Raw genomic sequence first — 17,179 nt, 5'->3', positions numbered from 1 at the left:
TCCTCTTAAGTATGATGTTAAATGACCTTTTTCAGTTATGAAGGCCACTCACTGCTGCACAGCAGACCTGATTATCAAACACTCTGAACATGATAGTCAGAGCAGCTACATCCTACAGGTGCAGATGTGAAGACCCTGATAAGAATCAATACAAACTATTTAAACCAAAAGGGAAAAAATATGTCTGTAGATAAAAGCTATGACGCTTACTTTAAATTTAAAGATTACTTCTGCAGCTTCACATGGACCACATTCTGACCAATGGGAGTTGTTTGCTTGCACTTACTGCGGCACTTGGCGCAGCGTCCCTTGTACTCCAGCAGGTCCAGGGTCCGGCTGCGTTCACTGATAGACCGCTTCTGCCCACTCTCCCTCAGCCGGGCCGCCTCCTCTTTGGCGTACACCCCAAGTTCCTGGGTGTAGCGCCCATACATCTACAGAGGAGAAAAGTGACACATTTAGCCCTGAGATGAATGGACATATCCATCAGTATAAAGTCCAGGATGCAGAAACTCCTAAGTTTAGTGACGTAGTACTGGAACAAATGGAGGCCTCTTGAACCATCATTGGTATTAATCAGCTTTTTTGCTGAAGTGTGAAGTGGACCAAATATGTGATGTGTGATGTGATAGAGTATTGATGGTAAATTTGTCACAGTCAGGAGCTTGTGGCTATCATATAACACTAGAGTAAATGTTTAATTCTTTAAAAGTATTACATCTTTAGAGTTGATTTAAGAAAAACATGTTTTTACCTGGATCTTCCTTTAAAATACATACATTACTCTCACTGTGTGCTTCCCTCACTTTGAGTGATTTTTTCTGCTTGACTAATAAAATTCAGCACCATCTTACTGACTTCATACAGGGCAAACTTCAACATTTACTCTGCCATTTACACTGGCCAGAAGAAAAATTATCAGAAAAGATCTCACCACAAAAAGTATAACATGTTCACATACAGAGTGTCGAGTCAGCAGTGCAAGAAACAGGAAGAAACCCAATTTTACCAACTATTCCTCCGAAACACTCTGTCATTATAATGGAACAAGAGAAATGATTTTCCTCTTGGCCACCCATAACTAGGCTCTAATTTTTTCAAGGAGTTCACAAAGGCTCACATTAGTGCCTAGAAAGCCAAATAGCAAGTTTTATCAAACAATATCTTGCAAAAGTTTTCATACCTTTTGGAAATTGCTCACATTACAACCAAATTATAATTCATCAGTATTCAACAGACATTCCTTGAAGATTTGTTAAGAACATTAGTTTATGAAAAACCAAGGAAGACAGCAGACAGGAAAGGTTTAAAGCAGGAGTTGGGTCTCACGCAGTGAACATTAACAGAACTATTCAATCTAAAAATAAAAAAAATAATAAAAATTTATTATAAAAAGGTTTTAGGCCTACATGCAAAATGTTGTGTGATTCTCAATGAAATAATTTCTCAATGAAAAAGGGTGGGAGCAGCTTCATAGTTAGGGGAGTTTGTATAAACTAATGGTTTTCATACAACTGGCACTAAAAAAAGTGCTGATTTTTTCCATCAGCACTTTTGATTGCAATTACTTCCCTTTTTAACTCAAACAATTATTCTTGTAACTGCACAGCAAAGTAATAGATGTATTGCTATTTATTTTAAACACTCCGATGACCTTTGCTAGATGTCCACACATGTTGGCATTAAACAGGACTTCAAAGCAGTTCTTATGCTTCTTGGAATTCATTCTTTACTGCCCAGCAAAATAAACTGGTTGGATAACTTGAGGGAATACACGAATTTGTGCATCCACCCACATAAACACAAACACACACAGAGCTCATCTGCTGCACCTTGTAACGGTGTCTGCAGTACACACAATTACAACTCTATTTTTAGACACACTCTCGCACAAACCTGCATATACCTGCTCGGGGTTTATGAGAACAATGAAGTCAGACAGGTCACGATAGTATAATTAGGGTCAATGATTACAACAGGTTGGTCGAGAAAAACAGGAATTCATGCCTTAAAACTATCAATAGAAACAAGGAATGGAGAATATTTTGGGGAAAAAGGCAGTTCAGCTTATGGATCACCACCTAGTTGGATTTGTACTTCTGAAAACTGAAATCAAACTGAGAATTCAGCCAACTTGAAGAAAGGTTGAGAAAGTCCTGCCCATATCAAGTATTCTTGGTATTTGTAAAGGCTCACCACATGTGCCACTAAGGCCAATGAAGTTCCAGCAAAAATCAGCACAAATACAGGCTTTAACTTAAGCAAGGGATCAGAGGTCAAATGTGCATGATCACACTTGATACTTCATAAGATAAATATTGCTTAACCATACAGAAACACTGATACTTCCATAAGGAGACATGTCTAGGTTTCTGTTCCTAATCCCTAATGGGTTCAAGTATTGCCTGGTGCTTTACATGCCAAGTAGTGCCTAAGCTCATTTCTCATTTCACAGATGAACATGTATTTAGAGCTTTAATATGTTAAAGCTCTAAATACATGTTCTTCAATAAGCCTGAACACGTTCTTCAGTAAGACTGAACACTGCCAATGCCTTTAAAGAGCCACAGATTTTATTGTGTGAACATGCACTCATGTCATCTTCTATCAGCCATTGACTACAGTCTGACCCATTTTGACATGTTTTTCTCCATGCCTCTTATGTGGCCATCCACAACTTGCATAAACTATCTGCCCTTTGATATGATTAGATCCCTACTTCACACAACCCATGTGCATCTCCAGTCATGTCAGTTCAAAGAGTCATGCTCCTTTTGAATGAGAAGTATGCGCAACACAAACCGTAATCGTAATCAACCAGAGGGTTCAATTTGTTTCCTGCTTTTAAGTGGTAGGCAGGAGCTTTATGACCCATGTCCAACATGTTTAATGTTGATGGTGAATCAGTGCTCCTGATTATTGATTATTATCATTAGGACTTTATGAGGTCAGGTGGAGTCCACGAAACTGGCCAGATATGTAGACCATGAAACTTGATTTGAAACTTTGTACTAAATAGTAATTCCAAGTGGTCCTATGTGATTGTAATGTTGCACACTTCATAAATTATTCGGATCAAAGTTCAGTGACATGAACTACAGTCTGTTGGATGCATTTTGTATAGACTGCATCTCTATTGCGATAGGTATTGTTATTGTTTTATTGCCCAGCCCTATTCAACTGAATCTTTACAAACCTCACACATGCTGCCAGGGTTCTATGAGGTGAGAAGAGAATTTATTATGGCAACCATAGTTATTTGGTCTGATTCTAATTGAACTCTTGTGAACTTTAACTGATGCGGTGAAGGTTTTGAGGTTTTTGCAGTTTCTCTGAGGCTCACTTTGCTGATCTTGGGGTGAAAAAAGGAGGCTGTACAATGAAGAATGTGTCACACTGCAGTGAGAAGTTTACTTCGAGGCAATAAATAAACAAAATCAACAAATTTCAAACACATAAAAATCCTCTTGTTGCGTTTTCAATCTTCATTCTCACATTCCTCTTCATAGAGAAGATTGGTGGGCTGTGAGGACTCCATATACCTTGCTGGGTTCATGTAAAAGCCCAATATGGGAGAAATAGTAAACAGTGGTACAGATTTGGGGTTTCTGGCATCGAAGGACAACCGCTGCTCGTGCAAAGATGGCATTCTGCATGGCCTTCTCAGCCACATCCATGATCGTCAACCCTAAGTTTTAATTAAACGAGTAGACTTCAAACGGGACGGAAACTCCAAGGACCCAAACATGAGGGGCAAAAATAGGCCTTCTGAGATGCACCCCCTCTGAAATTTGCATCTGAGTGGAGGAGGAAAACAAACAGACCCATCCAAAACAAAGACATTACTGCTTGAAAGCCTGTCATTATGCTGAGCATAGTCAGAAAAGGCCACATGGCCAAGCCTGCCTGCTTTACTAAATTGATCCCAGATGAAGGGGTTGTCCTGCACTCAGTGTCCTCATTATGTGGGCAACAGAGAGCATGGAAGACAAATGGTAAACAGAAGGGGCATCGCTGGTGTAGAGGTAGAGAGAACACCCCTCATATATAAAGGTTATTGCTGGGATTCGATCTCAAGGTCGATTCCTGACCTTGAGACCTTTACAACTTGTCTTCCCAACTTCTCTCTCAGCCCTTTAACTGTCTAACTACTGTCAATGAACCCCATTAGTGACAACAAAATAGGAACTGGGGGTCTTTCCAGTTTCCATTATGTACTAGAAAGACCTCCAGTACATAATGAATGAATGATTAAAGGCCGATTGCCCTGACGTCTTATGTCATGAAAACATTGGAGTGACTGGTCTTGAACATGATGCAACCCCAGGTGCAGAGCGTTAAGGACCCTCTTCAGTTTGCATACCGAGAGAGGGTGGGTGTTGAGGATGCTGTACTTTGTCTGCTTCACCGTTCCCTCTCCTACTTGGATGGAGGGAGCCGTTTTGTGAGGATGCTTTTTTTTTTACTTCTCCAGCGCCTTCAATACCATCCAGCCCCATCTACTACAGGAGAAATTGAACAGCATGGCTGTGGACCCCCATTTGGTGCGCTGGATAATGGATTACTTGACCAACAGATCACATTTCGTCAAGATGGCGAACTGTAGGTCCACCATTCTGACCAGCAACATAGGGGCTCCACAGGGCACGGTTCTTTCTCCTCTCCTCTTCATCCTCTACACCTCTGACTTTAAATACAACTCAGCTACATGCCACATGCAAAAATTTTCTTACGATACTGCTATTGTGGCGTGTATAAAGGAGGGTGGAGAGGGGGAGTACAGGAATCTGGTGAAGGACTTCGGAGCATGGTGCCACAGGAATAAACTCCAACTGAACATCTCTAAAACAAAAGAGATGGTTCTTGATTTTCGTAGGGTGCCCCTCTTGCCTCAGCCTACCATCATTGATGGCATTGAGGTAGAGGTGGTCAGCACATATAAATACTTGGGCCTACAACTGGACAATGAGCTGAACTGGTTTTCCAATACAGATAATGTGTACAAGACAGCACAGAGTAGAATGTACTTCTTGAGGAGACTGGCCTCCTTCAATGTGTGCTCTAAGCTCCTGTACATATTTTTCAAGTCCATTGTGTCTACTGTTATATTTTATGCAATTGTTTGTTGGGGGGGCAGTGCAAAGAAGAGGGACATACAGAGATTGAATCGCCTCATCCGCAGAGCTGCCTGGAGTCTGTGGAGACAGTGGTGGAACAGAGGACATTGTCTAAACTCAGTTTAGTCCTGGAGAACACAAGCCATCCCCTGCATGCCGTTTTCTCCAATCAGAGGAGCTCCCGCAGTGACAGGTTTCTCTCACTGGGATGCTCAACTGAGAGGATAAAAAACTCCTTTGTCCCACAGGCCATTAGGCTTCACAATGCTGTGATTTCTGGGAGGGCAAAAGGAGAGAGACGGAGTAATTAGCACTTTAATGTATTTAAGCTCCTTTACTAGACCACTTTTTAATGTGTGTATATTGTGTATCTTGTATAGATGTTTCCAGTTGTACGATTTTTATTTAATGTTGTGTGGATGTGAATTAATGTGTGAGCAACAGACAACCTTAATTTCCCAATGGATTAATAAAGTTTTACCTTACCTTAATAAAGCGGGGTATTGCACAGCAATGATTTTCTCCAAACAACAATTGAAAATTAGGTTAAACACATTTCAGAAGGCTGATATTAACTCAAACTGAATGAAAAGCATGGATAAGAAAATACTGATGATGCATAAATCCCATGTTTAGTTGGCCGTTATATCTGAAAATATTTGCACAAAAAAAAAAATTCACTTTTCAATTGATTGTCTGTAGGGTGGATTATGAGTTTCTAATTACCGTCGGATTATATGACATAAGGGTAAGATTCTTTAGCACCACAACTTTGTTTACACAAAACTCTGAAGCAAAAGTGCATAACATGATATAATTGTTTGTGTAAAACAGCAAAGCACCAAAGAGCCAATAATCAAGTATTGAAAAAATATTTAAAAAGTTAAAAAACAGCATTACCTTAGATTTATTTTTTTTATGTTTAAAAATAATTACAAACAAGCCAGCCCCAGCAAAGAGGAGACCCAAAATGAGCAGACAAGAGTTCAAAATATGCATGAAGAGCACAAGTGATCTAAAAGCACGCACGTGCACAGCTGGCTGCAGTCCATCTAGCAAAGCCTAAATGACCGCTTGACTTCAGTGCGGTGCAGCTCGCTTCGCCTAATGAGCTCCTTGATTGAGTGTGTGTGTGTGTGTGTGTGTGTGCGATCTCTGCTGTGGGTGTAGAAGTGGCGCTCAAAGCAGAGAAAGAGCAGATGAGGTGGTAGTTTGTCCCAATAGCTGAGCTTCCTTTTAAAAACATGGACCCATATATTAACAGATAGAGGCACTGCAAGCCTGTCAGCACGTTTGTTTGCAGAGGAAGGAAGAAAGTAGATTTTTAGAAATCCCAGTATGGGAGAACAAAGGAAAAGGAAACGTAAAAGGTAGTCAACTTGACTGGGAAAACACTATAATATGGATATAGAATTTATTTGAAATGAAAAGCAACAGTAATAAGTAGAGAAGCCCATCTCTTATTTTGACAAAAGTCTGTCTAGAATCATGGTCTGCAAGGCCGTGATAATGCTAAACTCATGAATAAAAAAAAAAAATAAAAAAAGCAGCTGGACCTTCTGTCTTGGTTTACAACTGTGGTCCAGATGCTTTCCATTCAATAATTCAGGTATTTGATAATACTTAATGAAGCAATCTTACAGTGCTTTTGTGATTTAAACGCTGTATCTTTGCTCACATGGCTGATGGGTCCGTTAACCAATCTCTGATTGATAACCTTGCTCTAACCAGCTTTAACCAGACATCCAAGAAATAGCTGCTGTGCAAATTGGTGGTTTTACTTTTGCACATCCAAAACAAAACTGTCCAAAATCTGATTGGAGTTTATTTTGGCCTTTTAGTTTTTGTGAATTTTCAAAAATATTTATTTCCACTGGTCCTAAAGCTGAACTGTGTGTCCTATTCAAAAGGGGGGAAAAACGAAATCCCAAAGAAAAAGTCAAGAAGAACAAGTGAGATGAAAAAGATTTACAGTAACAGTTTCCCATTTCTCCAGAGGGGCACCCCAGGGGGCATCTTGAAAGTCTTGTGTGCTTGTGCCAGGCTGCCATGCCAACGTCTGGGCCTCTCTCACACTGATTTAGAGCTGCACAGACAGATGGAAGAAAAGGAGGAAGGATGGACATATGACAAATGGGCAAGAAAGCTGCTGGAGGTGTATGGCAGCCATGGAAGGATTGCAAAAAAAAAAAGGTAAAGAAAGTAAGAAGTGCTGGGTTGATGTGTGTGTGAAAGAAAAGTTGTGACATTTGGCACTGTGTACAGAATCCACTCTACAGTGTGAGCTGAATTCAGAGCGTAAATGTGCAGCAGTAAGACCAGAGAGAAAAAAGAAGCATTGACTGAAAGAGTTCAGCTTAGCACACAGTGATCGGTTGAAGATTAATGATACAGGCCTCACCTGTCTGATGCAAGCATTCATTCGATTGCTACCAAACATATATCACAGCAACCCATTTAAGAAATTATTTCTATTCCAGCTGTTCCATTATGCTTTTATTTCCATCTCCTGGTTTCTGCTACATGACTATAATTATCCTAATAAGCTGCAGTTTCCCCTCAGGAAAACGAAGCACAGACACAAAGCAACTTTGTCCCTTTGGCTCTTTGTCTGTGTCTCTGGCACCATGAGCCTCAATGTGCAGCTGCACATTGGCATTAATGCCACGTCTTGAGCAGAGGAACTGCCAGCGACGCTGCAAAGGGTTGACATTCACCTGTGGAGTGGGAGCGTGAGCAGCAGGTGCACTCTCCTGTTGCCCCATTAAGAAAACCCATATTTACTTGGGCACTTCCTGCTCTACTGGCAGAGTGGAAGACAACTCCTTCCAAGTGGTTCAGTTTTACCCACCTTTGTCCCCCCTTTCAAAAGTTATAGAAAGTCCTGGAGCTTTTGTAAGGCATACTGATGTGTTTCCGAAGCCAAATGAGTTCATTCAGATGCCTTCAAGATGGCCCCAGAATTATTAACACCAAGTTTAACAAAAAAAGAGAGCGGCCCATCACATAAAACCTCACCAACACCCATTAAGGTTCTCCCATTCCGTCTCTCTGTTCTCCTGCAGTTCTACCTCAGCATTGCGTTGGTAAATGCTTCCATTGTTCCTGTATGTGTGAGAAAACTGGTCTGAGCTAATCTCATGTCGCGTGATGAAGCTAAGAAAGTTAGTCACTTGGAGAGTGACTAACTTTATTAAAGTTATTTATGTTTTGACTACGAGTGTGTGCGTGTGTAAGCTTTTTCTTCATGGACTTTAATGCAAACCAACAAATGCAGCACTGGTACACACAATACTTGGTTCCTTTTATTTTATTTTGCAATTAATGATTAATTTTTTAATCTCAGTCTTGGAAAAAAAATTCAATTAAAAAAATAAAAAAGCATAAAAAAATCTTAAATGGAATTCATAAGAGTGTGTAAACCCAAAATGGAGTCTTTTGGAATCATTGTTAATTGATGAAGTTGAACCAGATGTGTATGTTTTTAACAAGAGGAAGGTGTTGACCATGCAGTATTTGTTTGGGCATGTGACAGTGATAGTGATGCAGGCCAGGAATGAGGGTTGTTTACCTGAAGTGAAGAAGCAACATCAGCAATTTGTTTTTTTTTTTTTGTTTTTTTTACAGTGTCGAGAAGGTAGGGAAATGCACAATACAGATAAGTAACCATTATTACCCAAAACAGCAAAAATAATATCAGATATTGGTCCAAATGTTTATATTGGACCATCCGTACTGTAAACCGTGTAATAAAGAGGAAAAATGCACTTGTTTATTTTACCAGGACTTTGGACATTTTACAAAAAAAATAAAACTCATGAAGGGGACATCCCAACTGTAAAACAGATTCATAGCAACTAATTTGCATGGTATTTAGCCTTGATTCAATGTTGATCTGCAGAGCTCCAAGCATCATGGACATTTAAAATACAGGAAAACAATATGTGAGGTTCAGTTTATAATACCTTTGAAGTTTACAGATGCATTATTTCAGAGTCTTGTTAGATCACCACCATTTTTAGAAAATGTTCTACAAGAACAGAAGTTTGACAATAAAAGTTTAAATATACCCTTGGACTGAAATGTGCAAAAATTACTTTAAAAGGAAAAACAAACACTTTCCTCTCCTTTCATTTCTTTGGAATTAAAAAAAAAGGTGAGAGGGAAAGATTTAATTGAACTCAGTGTGGATTAAATGCAACTATACATTTCCCACATACATTAGTGGGAATTCTGATAGTTTTGTGTTTATTTTAGAAACACTTTAGAAGAGCCCCAATAGGTAGTGAAGGCAGCGCTAATAAAGTAATGGGTAGAGGGTGCAGCAGGTGATGTGGTGCAGTGCAGCTTTATGCTGATGGTTGCAGGTTTGTCTTTCTCCTTCTCAAACACAAAACACACACACGCACGCACGCACGCACGCACGCACGCACGCACCAGTTGATGGGATATTGTCTCAGACAGCCTTAATTTCATTACAAATATTGACATATTGACAAAAGTTGCCCACCTTGCACTAAGCAGTGTCCCTCATCTGAGTTAAGCTGTGTGTTAAAGTGTGTGTGGGGGACACTGCGGCTGCTGGATCCTCCAAGCTTTTATTTTATTATTCATCCTCTCACCTGGATCTGTATCAGACTTTCCCACATGCAGTTTTCCCCTCCCCACTCACACTGGAATCCTGTTTATGTTATGACTCTCATATTTCAGTCCCTCAAGCTGCACACCCATCTCAGGTTTTCTCAGGATCTCGTATACTCTACCTTCAGAGGCTGAGATTGGAGATCCTTTATGTTTTGGCTTCCATCTCTGGTCTTTCTGTAAACGTATCTCGTTTTCTGTTTTTTATATTTTATTTTATTTTAAAGAAAAAGTGTTTGTGGACTCCCTTATCAGCGCAAGTTGTTGTGACACTTATTGTCACAGCTGTGTTTGCTCAGACAGACTTCGGTTATGAATTTGCTGGACATTGTGTCCCTGTCTCTCATGTGTTTGTGTGAAAGTCGGTACAGGCCTGTGCAATGGCCGAGTCTTCCCACGTCCCAATTGAGCACGTGTGAGAGAGACAGAGAGAGAAAGAAAACAAAGATTCATTGTGCTCAAATGTCTTTCCTCCCTGCAGACCTCACTCTGTCTCACCCATATTCTTGCTGGCATTGCATTAATCTTTCCATGTACCATTTCATCTTCATCATCTAAAAATAAAACTCATTATCTGCCCTTTCTCACTTTGATCTGGACTAACAAACAATGGTTGTTTACAGCCTAAGTAGCATAATGATCAGTTTGACAATCTAAAAAAAATCAACATCTGAAGTAGCATTAGATGAAATATTTCTTTATGCAGAGTTGTTTGTAGAAAGGTTGAAAACAAATGAAACAAAATGCAACAAAGCTCTAATCTTTCTGACCATAAAAATAATGGACCATAAATAAATCTAATATCAGTAGCTGCTCAGATTTATGACCCTGTCTGTTGTTGAGGGTTGAATGTGATCAGTGATCACCTCTAAACACTAAACTGCTGACAACTGGAGGAGCATTTGTGTCTTTATTCTATGTACGCAGAGTAACCATGAAGGTGACAATATGAAGGACAGTTGTGGTAGCATGGAGGTGCTTCCTCACCTAGAAACCTGCCACTGACTCACGAAAAGGCATTATTACCCCTTAAACTTTGTTTCATTTTAAACTCAAACTTCAATGTCAAAAAGTCCTTTTGGAGAACTTGAGGAGCTTGATCCTCAACACATCATCTGCACCTTTAAAAATTAAGAAGACAGCATCATTCATTCACTCACTCACTCACTCATTTCTTCTGGAACTCTGGTTGGAAGATGGTTGGAGTTAAACACCTAACGCTTAAAGGACACCTGGTAGAAACCGCAAATGACACCTCCAGCAGGATAATGACCCAAAAGGTCTAGACATAGCTCTGGGCTGACAGCCGAGTATGTGCTCTTATTCGCCCTATTTTTAGCTCAGGTGCAAAGATCAGAGATAGGTAAATTGATAGGTTTAAAACATTGTTAGGTTAGGTTATAAAGCAATATTCCAAGTTGTTCACATCTTGTGCAATGTTCAGACCAGTAAGTCCCAAATGCAAATGCATCCATGCTAAAGAAGCAGCCAACGGATGCATGGGAACTCTGGAGGAGCTCCAGAGATAAAAAGCTCAAATGGGAGAATTTGGTGAGGGGTCAGCTAACACACACTGTAAATCTGGACATTATGAAAGAGTGACCAAAAGTAAGTCACTATGAACGAATCCCATTAGAAGTGGATCCAAAATTTACAGCCTGAACTCGACCCAAATCCGACCCGAAATTTTGGCCTGGCCAACATTATATGCTTTGAAGGTCGGGTTGGGTGGGACTCGGGTTTCTGTAGCACATTTAATAGGCGTACAATACATACAGCCCAGGAAAAACTAAATGAGAATGCACTGTACATAGTTGTGTTAATGTACTAAGTAGGTAGTTAACCTGTTGAGGAAATAATTTAAGGTGCAGAAGTTAGACTGTGACAAGGGCAGCCTCTGCACAACTAAATGCACTTGAGCTATTCTGTAGAACAGCTAAAGAAATAGTTTTTTTTTTTTATAAAAAAAAAAAATAACTATGGTTATGCAAAGTTGGTACAAGACTTCTTAAAAGACTTCCAGAGGTTCCACAGAGTACCGACCCAGCGGGTACTGAATCTCTATTCATGACACACCTTTCAGATCAGGAGTATTATAGTAAAGCAGAGTGGATACAAATGTACACTATATAAAACTATTGTTTTTTTGTTTTTTTTTTAGCTTCCACTTCACAATTATAAGCCATTTGCTTTGGTCCATCATAAAGAAATCCCAGTTGATAAGATGCAGTTTGTGCATGAAAAATGTAACAAAATTATACAAATGAACACTTCTGTGTGGCCCTCTATGAAAACGAAAGGAAACAATTATAACCCCAGGGCTGCCTTATTAGCTGCCAGGAACAAAGGTAGAGAACCAGCAGACCAGATAAATGTAGCATGTTAACATCTCTTTGGTGTTGAGTACATTGCTGATTTAGTCTCTCGTACAAGCATTATGAATCCCACAACTGGCTTAAGCGCTGCTTCAGGGCCGGAGAACATGAGCAGAGGATTTTCTTCCTCATTTATTTTTACTCAGCTGTCAGCAATGCCGGCTAAGCCATTCACCTAATGGGAATATGTCAGCTAGGAGTTCTTCTTCACTGACACACTCACAGTGGTGCCCCTTATCCTCACATTGTGTGTGTGTGTGTGTGTGTGTGAGTGTGTGGGATGATAAGCAAAGACAGGGGTAGTATGGCTGTAGGAGACCACATCTCATAACAGTAACGTAGGTTAAGAAATGTGCCTGCTGTCACACTCCCAACAGGTACTGTTAAATAAATCCCACACTTTCACAGTGTGCCTTTTTCTGACCTTGAAGCTTTTTCATAACACAATTAACATCTGATCACCAAGATACCACCCATGGTTTTATGACCAACAACAGCAGAATTACTACAATGAAAACCTGTCCCTGCCCTGAACAGTCAACTCAATAAATGCGATTTCGGAGAAAGCCGTCCACATTTGTGTACATACATCATAAGCAAGACTTTCTGTTCCCAACTCCTTTTTTGGTTTGAGTAGACATCAACTGTTTTTATAGCTAGACATCCCTTTAAATCAGAAAAGCTCCCAAATAAATCCAATAAACAATCTAGTTTATTGGTCTGGCATCAGTGTTGGATGCATTGCCATGGGAAAATCATTTTTGGAGTACCTTCCCTAAGCCCTCCATCTTGAAAACAGTCACTAAGCTCAAGCACCTGAACATGAGGGGAAAAAAAAAAGACACTTCTCTCTAGTGTTTTACTAAAACCGCTTAGCTGATGGTGAGTTATGAGATGAGTAATAGAGCGCTCCAAATAAATGTACGAGCATATTTATTGCAACACAAAACAGAACCCTTTTCAACAATATCGCAGGAAACAAACATCTTGTATGGTAAAGACAAGCCATTGGAAACCACAGTCCCAAACAGTCCAGTCTAATGCTCGTCTCCTAATCAATGCCCAATGTAGCAAGTCTAACAATTTAGACATTTTGAACTAAAATCTGTCTCGACCTCAGTTCTCTGACATGCAGAGAGCAGAGCTGACTGCAACATGAGTGGGATTTCATCTACTGAGGATTTTATGGATATGAGCCACATTAAGAGAGCTGCCAGTTCCCCCTCTGCAGGGACATACTCACCTCCAGTCCGGTTGGAGCTAAATTTCCATCAAAACACACCACCATTAACAGAATGATCCATTTCAATAATAGCGGTCTTAAATATACCCCCCAAAACACACATCGCAACCCCCTACAGCTCAAAGCTCTGCTCTTAATAAAATATTAAAAGTTTTTGTTCTCCCTTCTCAACATAGGCGGACATATTGTTATGTTAAGATTGCAAATCTATTCTGTGTTTGTATGGCTGGGATTACAGTGTGGATAAGTAGTATTTGATACACAGCAAAATCTTGATGTTTTCCCATTAAAAGAATGTGGAAGTCTGTAATTTTAACAAACCAAAAGTATCCAAAAAAAAATAAATTAATTAAATTTACATTGCATGATTTTTAAAAACCATTTTGCATTTTGTACTGAAGTTGTGGTTGAACGTTTCTATTCAACGACCCTTGGCAGATGACTAAAGCCAATGTGTCGCCAACAAAGAACAACAAATTATTTCTGAATTATGAGAAAAAACTACAGTGGGTTTCATAAACACTCTACTTAGTAAGGCTCCAACAATACTTTCAGCTCATGACATAAAATGCAGGAAAGCAGAAGAACACTGTCATAGATAATTAAAATACATGTAAAGTAAAATGTACATTATTTAGTAGCAATAGTTTTAAAATCTAAGCAAAAATATGGTTCTGTCAATATTGCAATATGTTTTGTTCAGTAAGATTCTCATATGGCTGGTTAGTGTTCAAATAAACTGTTTCTGCGGTTATATTCTATGACGTCACTTAAACACGTTTTGTCAAGTTTCAGATTTATCAAATAAAATTGCATATAAATTCTCAAAATCTCTTGTCCACACTTATATGACACAAACTTGTATACAAAAAACATGTCACAAAGTTGTCCATCTTGCAGAGGTTTTCATGAGGGACAAAGAAGCTTCTCACCTCCTGTTTTTCCCAGTTCTTCTGGTGAATGTGTAGTCTTTAATTTGTGGGTTTGTAGCAGCTATATGAGGAAAATGTGGCTGCACTTTGTTTAACTGCAACACCACTCCACACTCCCGCTATACTGTATTAATTTATCTTCTAGACACCTATGCAAATCTTCTGAATTCATCTTGGAAAATTTTGGGAAAGAGTGTACGACAAAGTAAGGTGTGTGCTGGCTGTAATTAATTTAAAACTAATGACAGCAATCCATCTTTCAGCAAGGGGATGTCAATAGGAGAAAAGCTATACCCATACCCGACTGATTAAATCCATCCACTTTTGATCCAGCCCACCCAACTCCCCTATAATAAAACTGTGGTTGCATTAAGTGGTGTGATGTTAGGCTTTCAAGGTGTGTGTGTGTGTGTATCATTCTTGGTGCATGGAGCAGCATACAGATGAGTAATTACAGGCTGTACAGAAAGGAAATTGACAATCATGCATCCATATGTTTTCAGGGTAGTGTTGTTGGGTTGTGTGTACAAGGTGAAAGGAGTCATATTGTTCAAGCTGATACAATAATCAATCAATGAGCTAGACAAAGAACTGCCTCTATTAAGTACTCACACACAAACACCTTTGACCCAATGAGACTAAGCCAACTACTGTGGCTAGCAAGCTATTAGACACAAAAGCCAAAACACTCCGGCTTGCTGGGGCAAAGGAAGAGTTTTTTGGTCAACTTTTATTGAGTCCAAAGGTTGTGTGTGTGCGTGTGTGTGCGCGTGTGTGTGCGTTTGTGTGAAGAGCCAGCTCTTTGATTAATCAGTGCACATGGCATGATTGCATAGCTCGTCTCCGTCTCGTTACAAAGTAGTAAACCTCATCCATGTCATTTCCAACCCAGCTTGGTGCAGACTCAAAATGTGTCTGCACCATTCAAAATGTGCAGAAAGTTATAAGAGTTTGGATGAAGCAAAAAAAATAAATAAATAAATTAACACCACCGATGTCTATTAAAACTTAAATTTTTAGGGCTTCCCTTCTTGTTCTGTCACTGTCAGTGACGTGTTATTGCTGTGTCTGAAGCAAGAAATGGATAGACAAACTGGGGTTTGTCTGCAGTAATGAAGGCACTGCTCAAGGCAAAAACTGGTGAAGAAAGAGTGCGCCAAAAAGTATAGATCTCAATTTACCAGTCCATCTATGTTCTGAGCCTTACACGTGGTCATAGGATATGGATTATGACCAAAAGAAAGAGATCCCAGATACAAGCAGTTGGCGTTAGCTTCTTTAGCTTGGTGGCTGGTCTCAACCTTAGAGGAAAGGTAAGGAGTTCCATTATCCTATGGCAGCTAGGAGCAGAATAGCAGATGAGGATGTTTCAGGCATTTGATCGAGATGTTTCGTGAAAGATTCTCTGTTAAGATCCAACTGGAAAGAGAGCCCAGCACAGATGAAGAGACCATAAGGGGGCCATTTATCTCTTTTAATCTTTGAAGATCCAGAAAAAGTATGAGCATGTCACTAGGCAGGTGGATGACTGGGTTCCTTCTTGGGCCACACCACCTTAAATATGATGAAGAGGAGCCACTCCACCTGCCCTTATTGCACAACGTCTTCCCAAAAAATGGGAACGGCCAAGCTTTGTTTGGCAAGTAAAAGTCACAGACTCCAACATTTCTTCCAAACTTTGTAAAACATAAACTTAGAGTTTAAACAGTTTCCACACTAGAGTAGAACTGTGTGACATGCATTATAATGTCACCCGTAGGTAGATTTAGTGACAAGACAAAAGTTCTAAACTAACCATTTTAAAGTCACTCATTTCCTGAGTGCAGCAACTTTATCTTCTTATGACCAAAGGGAGACAACCTCCAAAGTCGACAGATTAGAACTTAACCTGCATGTGTGCAGAAACCACCCATGGAACGTAATCCGTAGCAGCTCAGGGCTCACACAACAAGCCATGCCCTACATGTGCAGTAAACAAAAGAACTTAAAATTACTCCTCACCTCTCAGACATTAACCCATCAGACTTAGATGAATGGTTAATTATCTCCATCTTTGTTGTTGAATCTCAAATTTCAGCTCCTCTACTTTGCATAGCTATTTAGCTGGAATGCACCAAGCATGGTGAGGTATCTTGTCTCTAATGACAAAGATGGAGATGGCATGTACATATGGAAAAGGTGTGAAAAAAGTCAATGAAAGAGAATACTTATTATGAAAAACAATTCAAAGCAAGGCTTTCATAGTGACTGAGGTGAAAAACTGCAATGTGATGCAGAGAAATTAGCATTTTAAAGGAAACTGGCTGATTTTTAACTTGATCAACCCTGAAGGCAAGACACCTTTATTTGCACCTTTCAGCCAGAGACAACTCAAAGTGCTTGTACAAAGAAGTTAAAAGCAGCATAGGAGAAAACACAAACAGATTAAAATTAAATGAACTGATCAGTTGGTCAGTAAATAATAATAATAATAAAATATATCAGGTCTTTGATCAGTGAATACATCACATCTAGGTCCTATCAGGTGTAGAAAATCTCCTAAGCTTTGATGTCGATATTAAGTGACGAAGGTTAAAAATGAAGTCAGTGGACAAACAGATTTTAGAAGCTTTTCAAAATTAAACAGAAAAGTGGGATATATGAGTGTTAGGATCTATAGTTATGCATAAAATTATTCACTTTAAAAAAAAATCTGTTTTTGTTAGTTAAAATTGCATGTCAAAAATAATCAATATTCTTCTTAATTTAGAAATATTTACTTTTATGACATAATTCATATTCAAATTCCACAATGTTAGCGCTCCTTAGCGCTAACATAGCAGACCTCACTTCATCTAAGCCACCTGCCTCTGACCTCCCTGAGGATCCAGC

General features: G+C 39.5%; 1 protein-coding gene across 1 annotated transcript in view; it reads right to left on the bottom strand.

Annotated features, from left to right (window-relative positions):
* Positions 1-17,179, bottom strand: part of clcn2b (chloride channel, voltage-sensitive 2b) — a 149,998-nt gene that overhangs the window by 114,546 nt on the left and 18,273 nt on the right. Inside the window, exon 2 of the mRNA XM_016676632.1 lies at positions 287-434. Coding sequence (XP_016532118.1) covers positions 287-434 — 148 coding nt within the window. The remainder of the gene's footprint in view (positions 1-286; positions 435-17,179) is intronic.

The sequence above is a fragment of the Poecilia formosa genome, unplaced genomic scaffold (assembly GCF_000485575.1).
Source record: "Poecilia formosa unplaced genomic scaffold, Poecilia_formosa-5.1.2 Scaffold138, whole genome shotgun sequence".
NCBI lineage: Eukaryota > Metazoa > Chordata > Actinopteri > Cyprinodontiformes > Poeciliidae > Poecilia > Poecilia formosa.
Note: the sequence above shows the minus strand (reverse complement) of the source record. Positions and strands in the feature narration are given on the sequence as shown.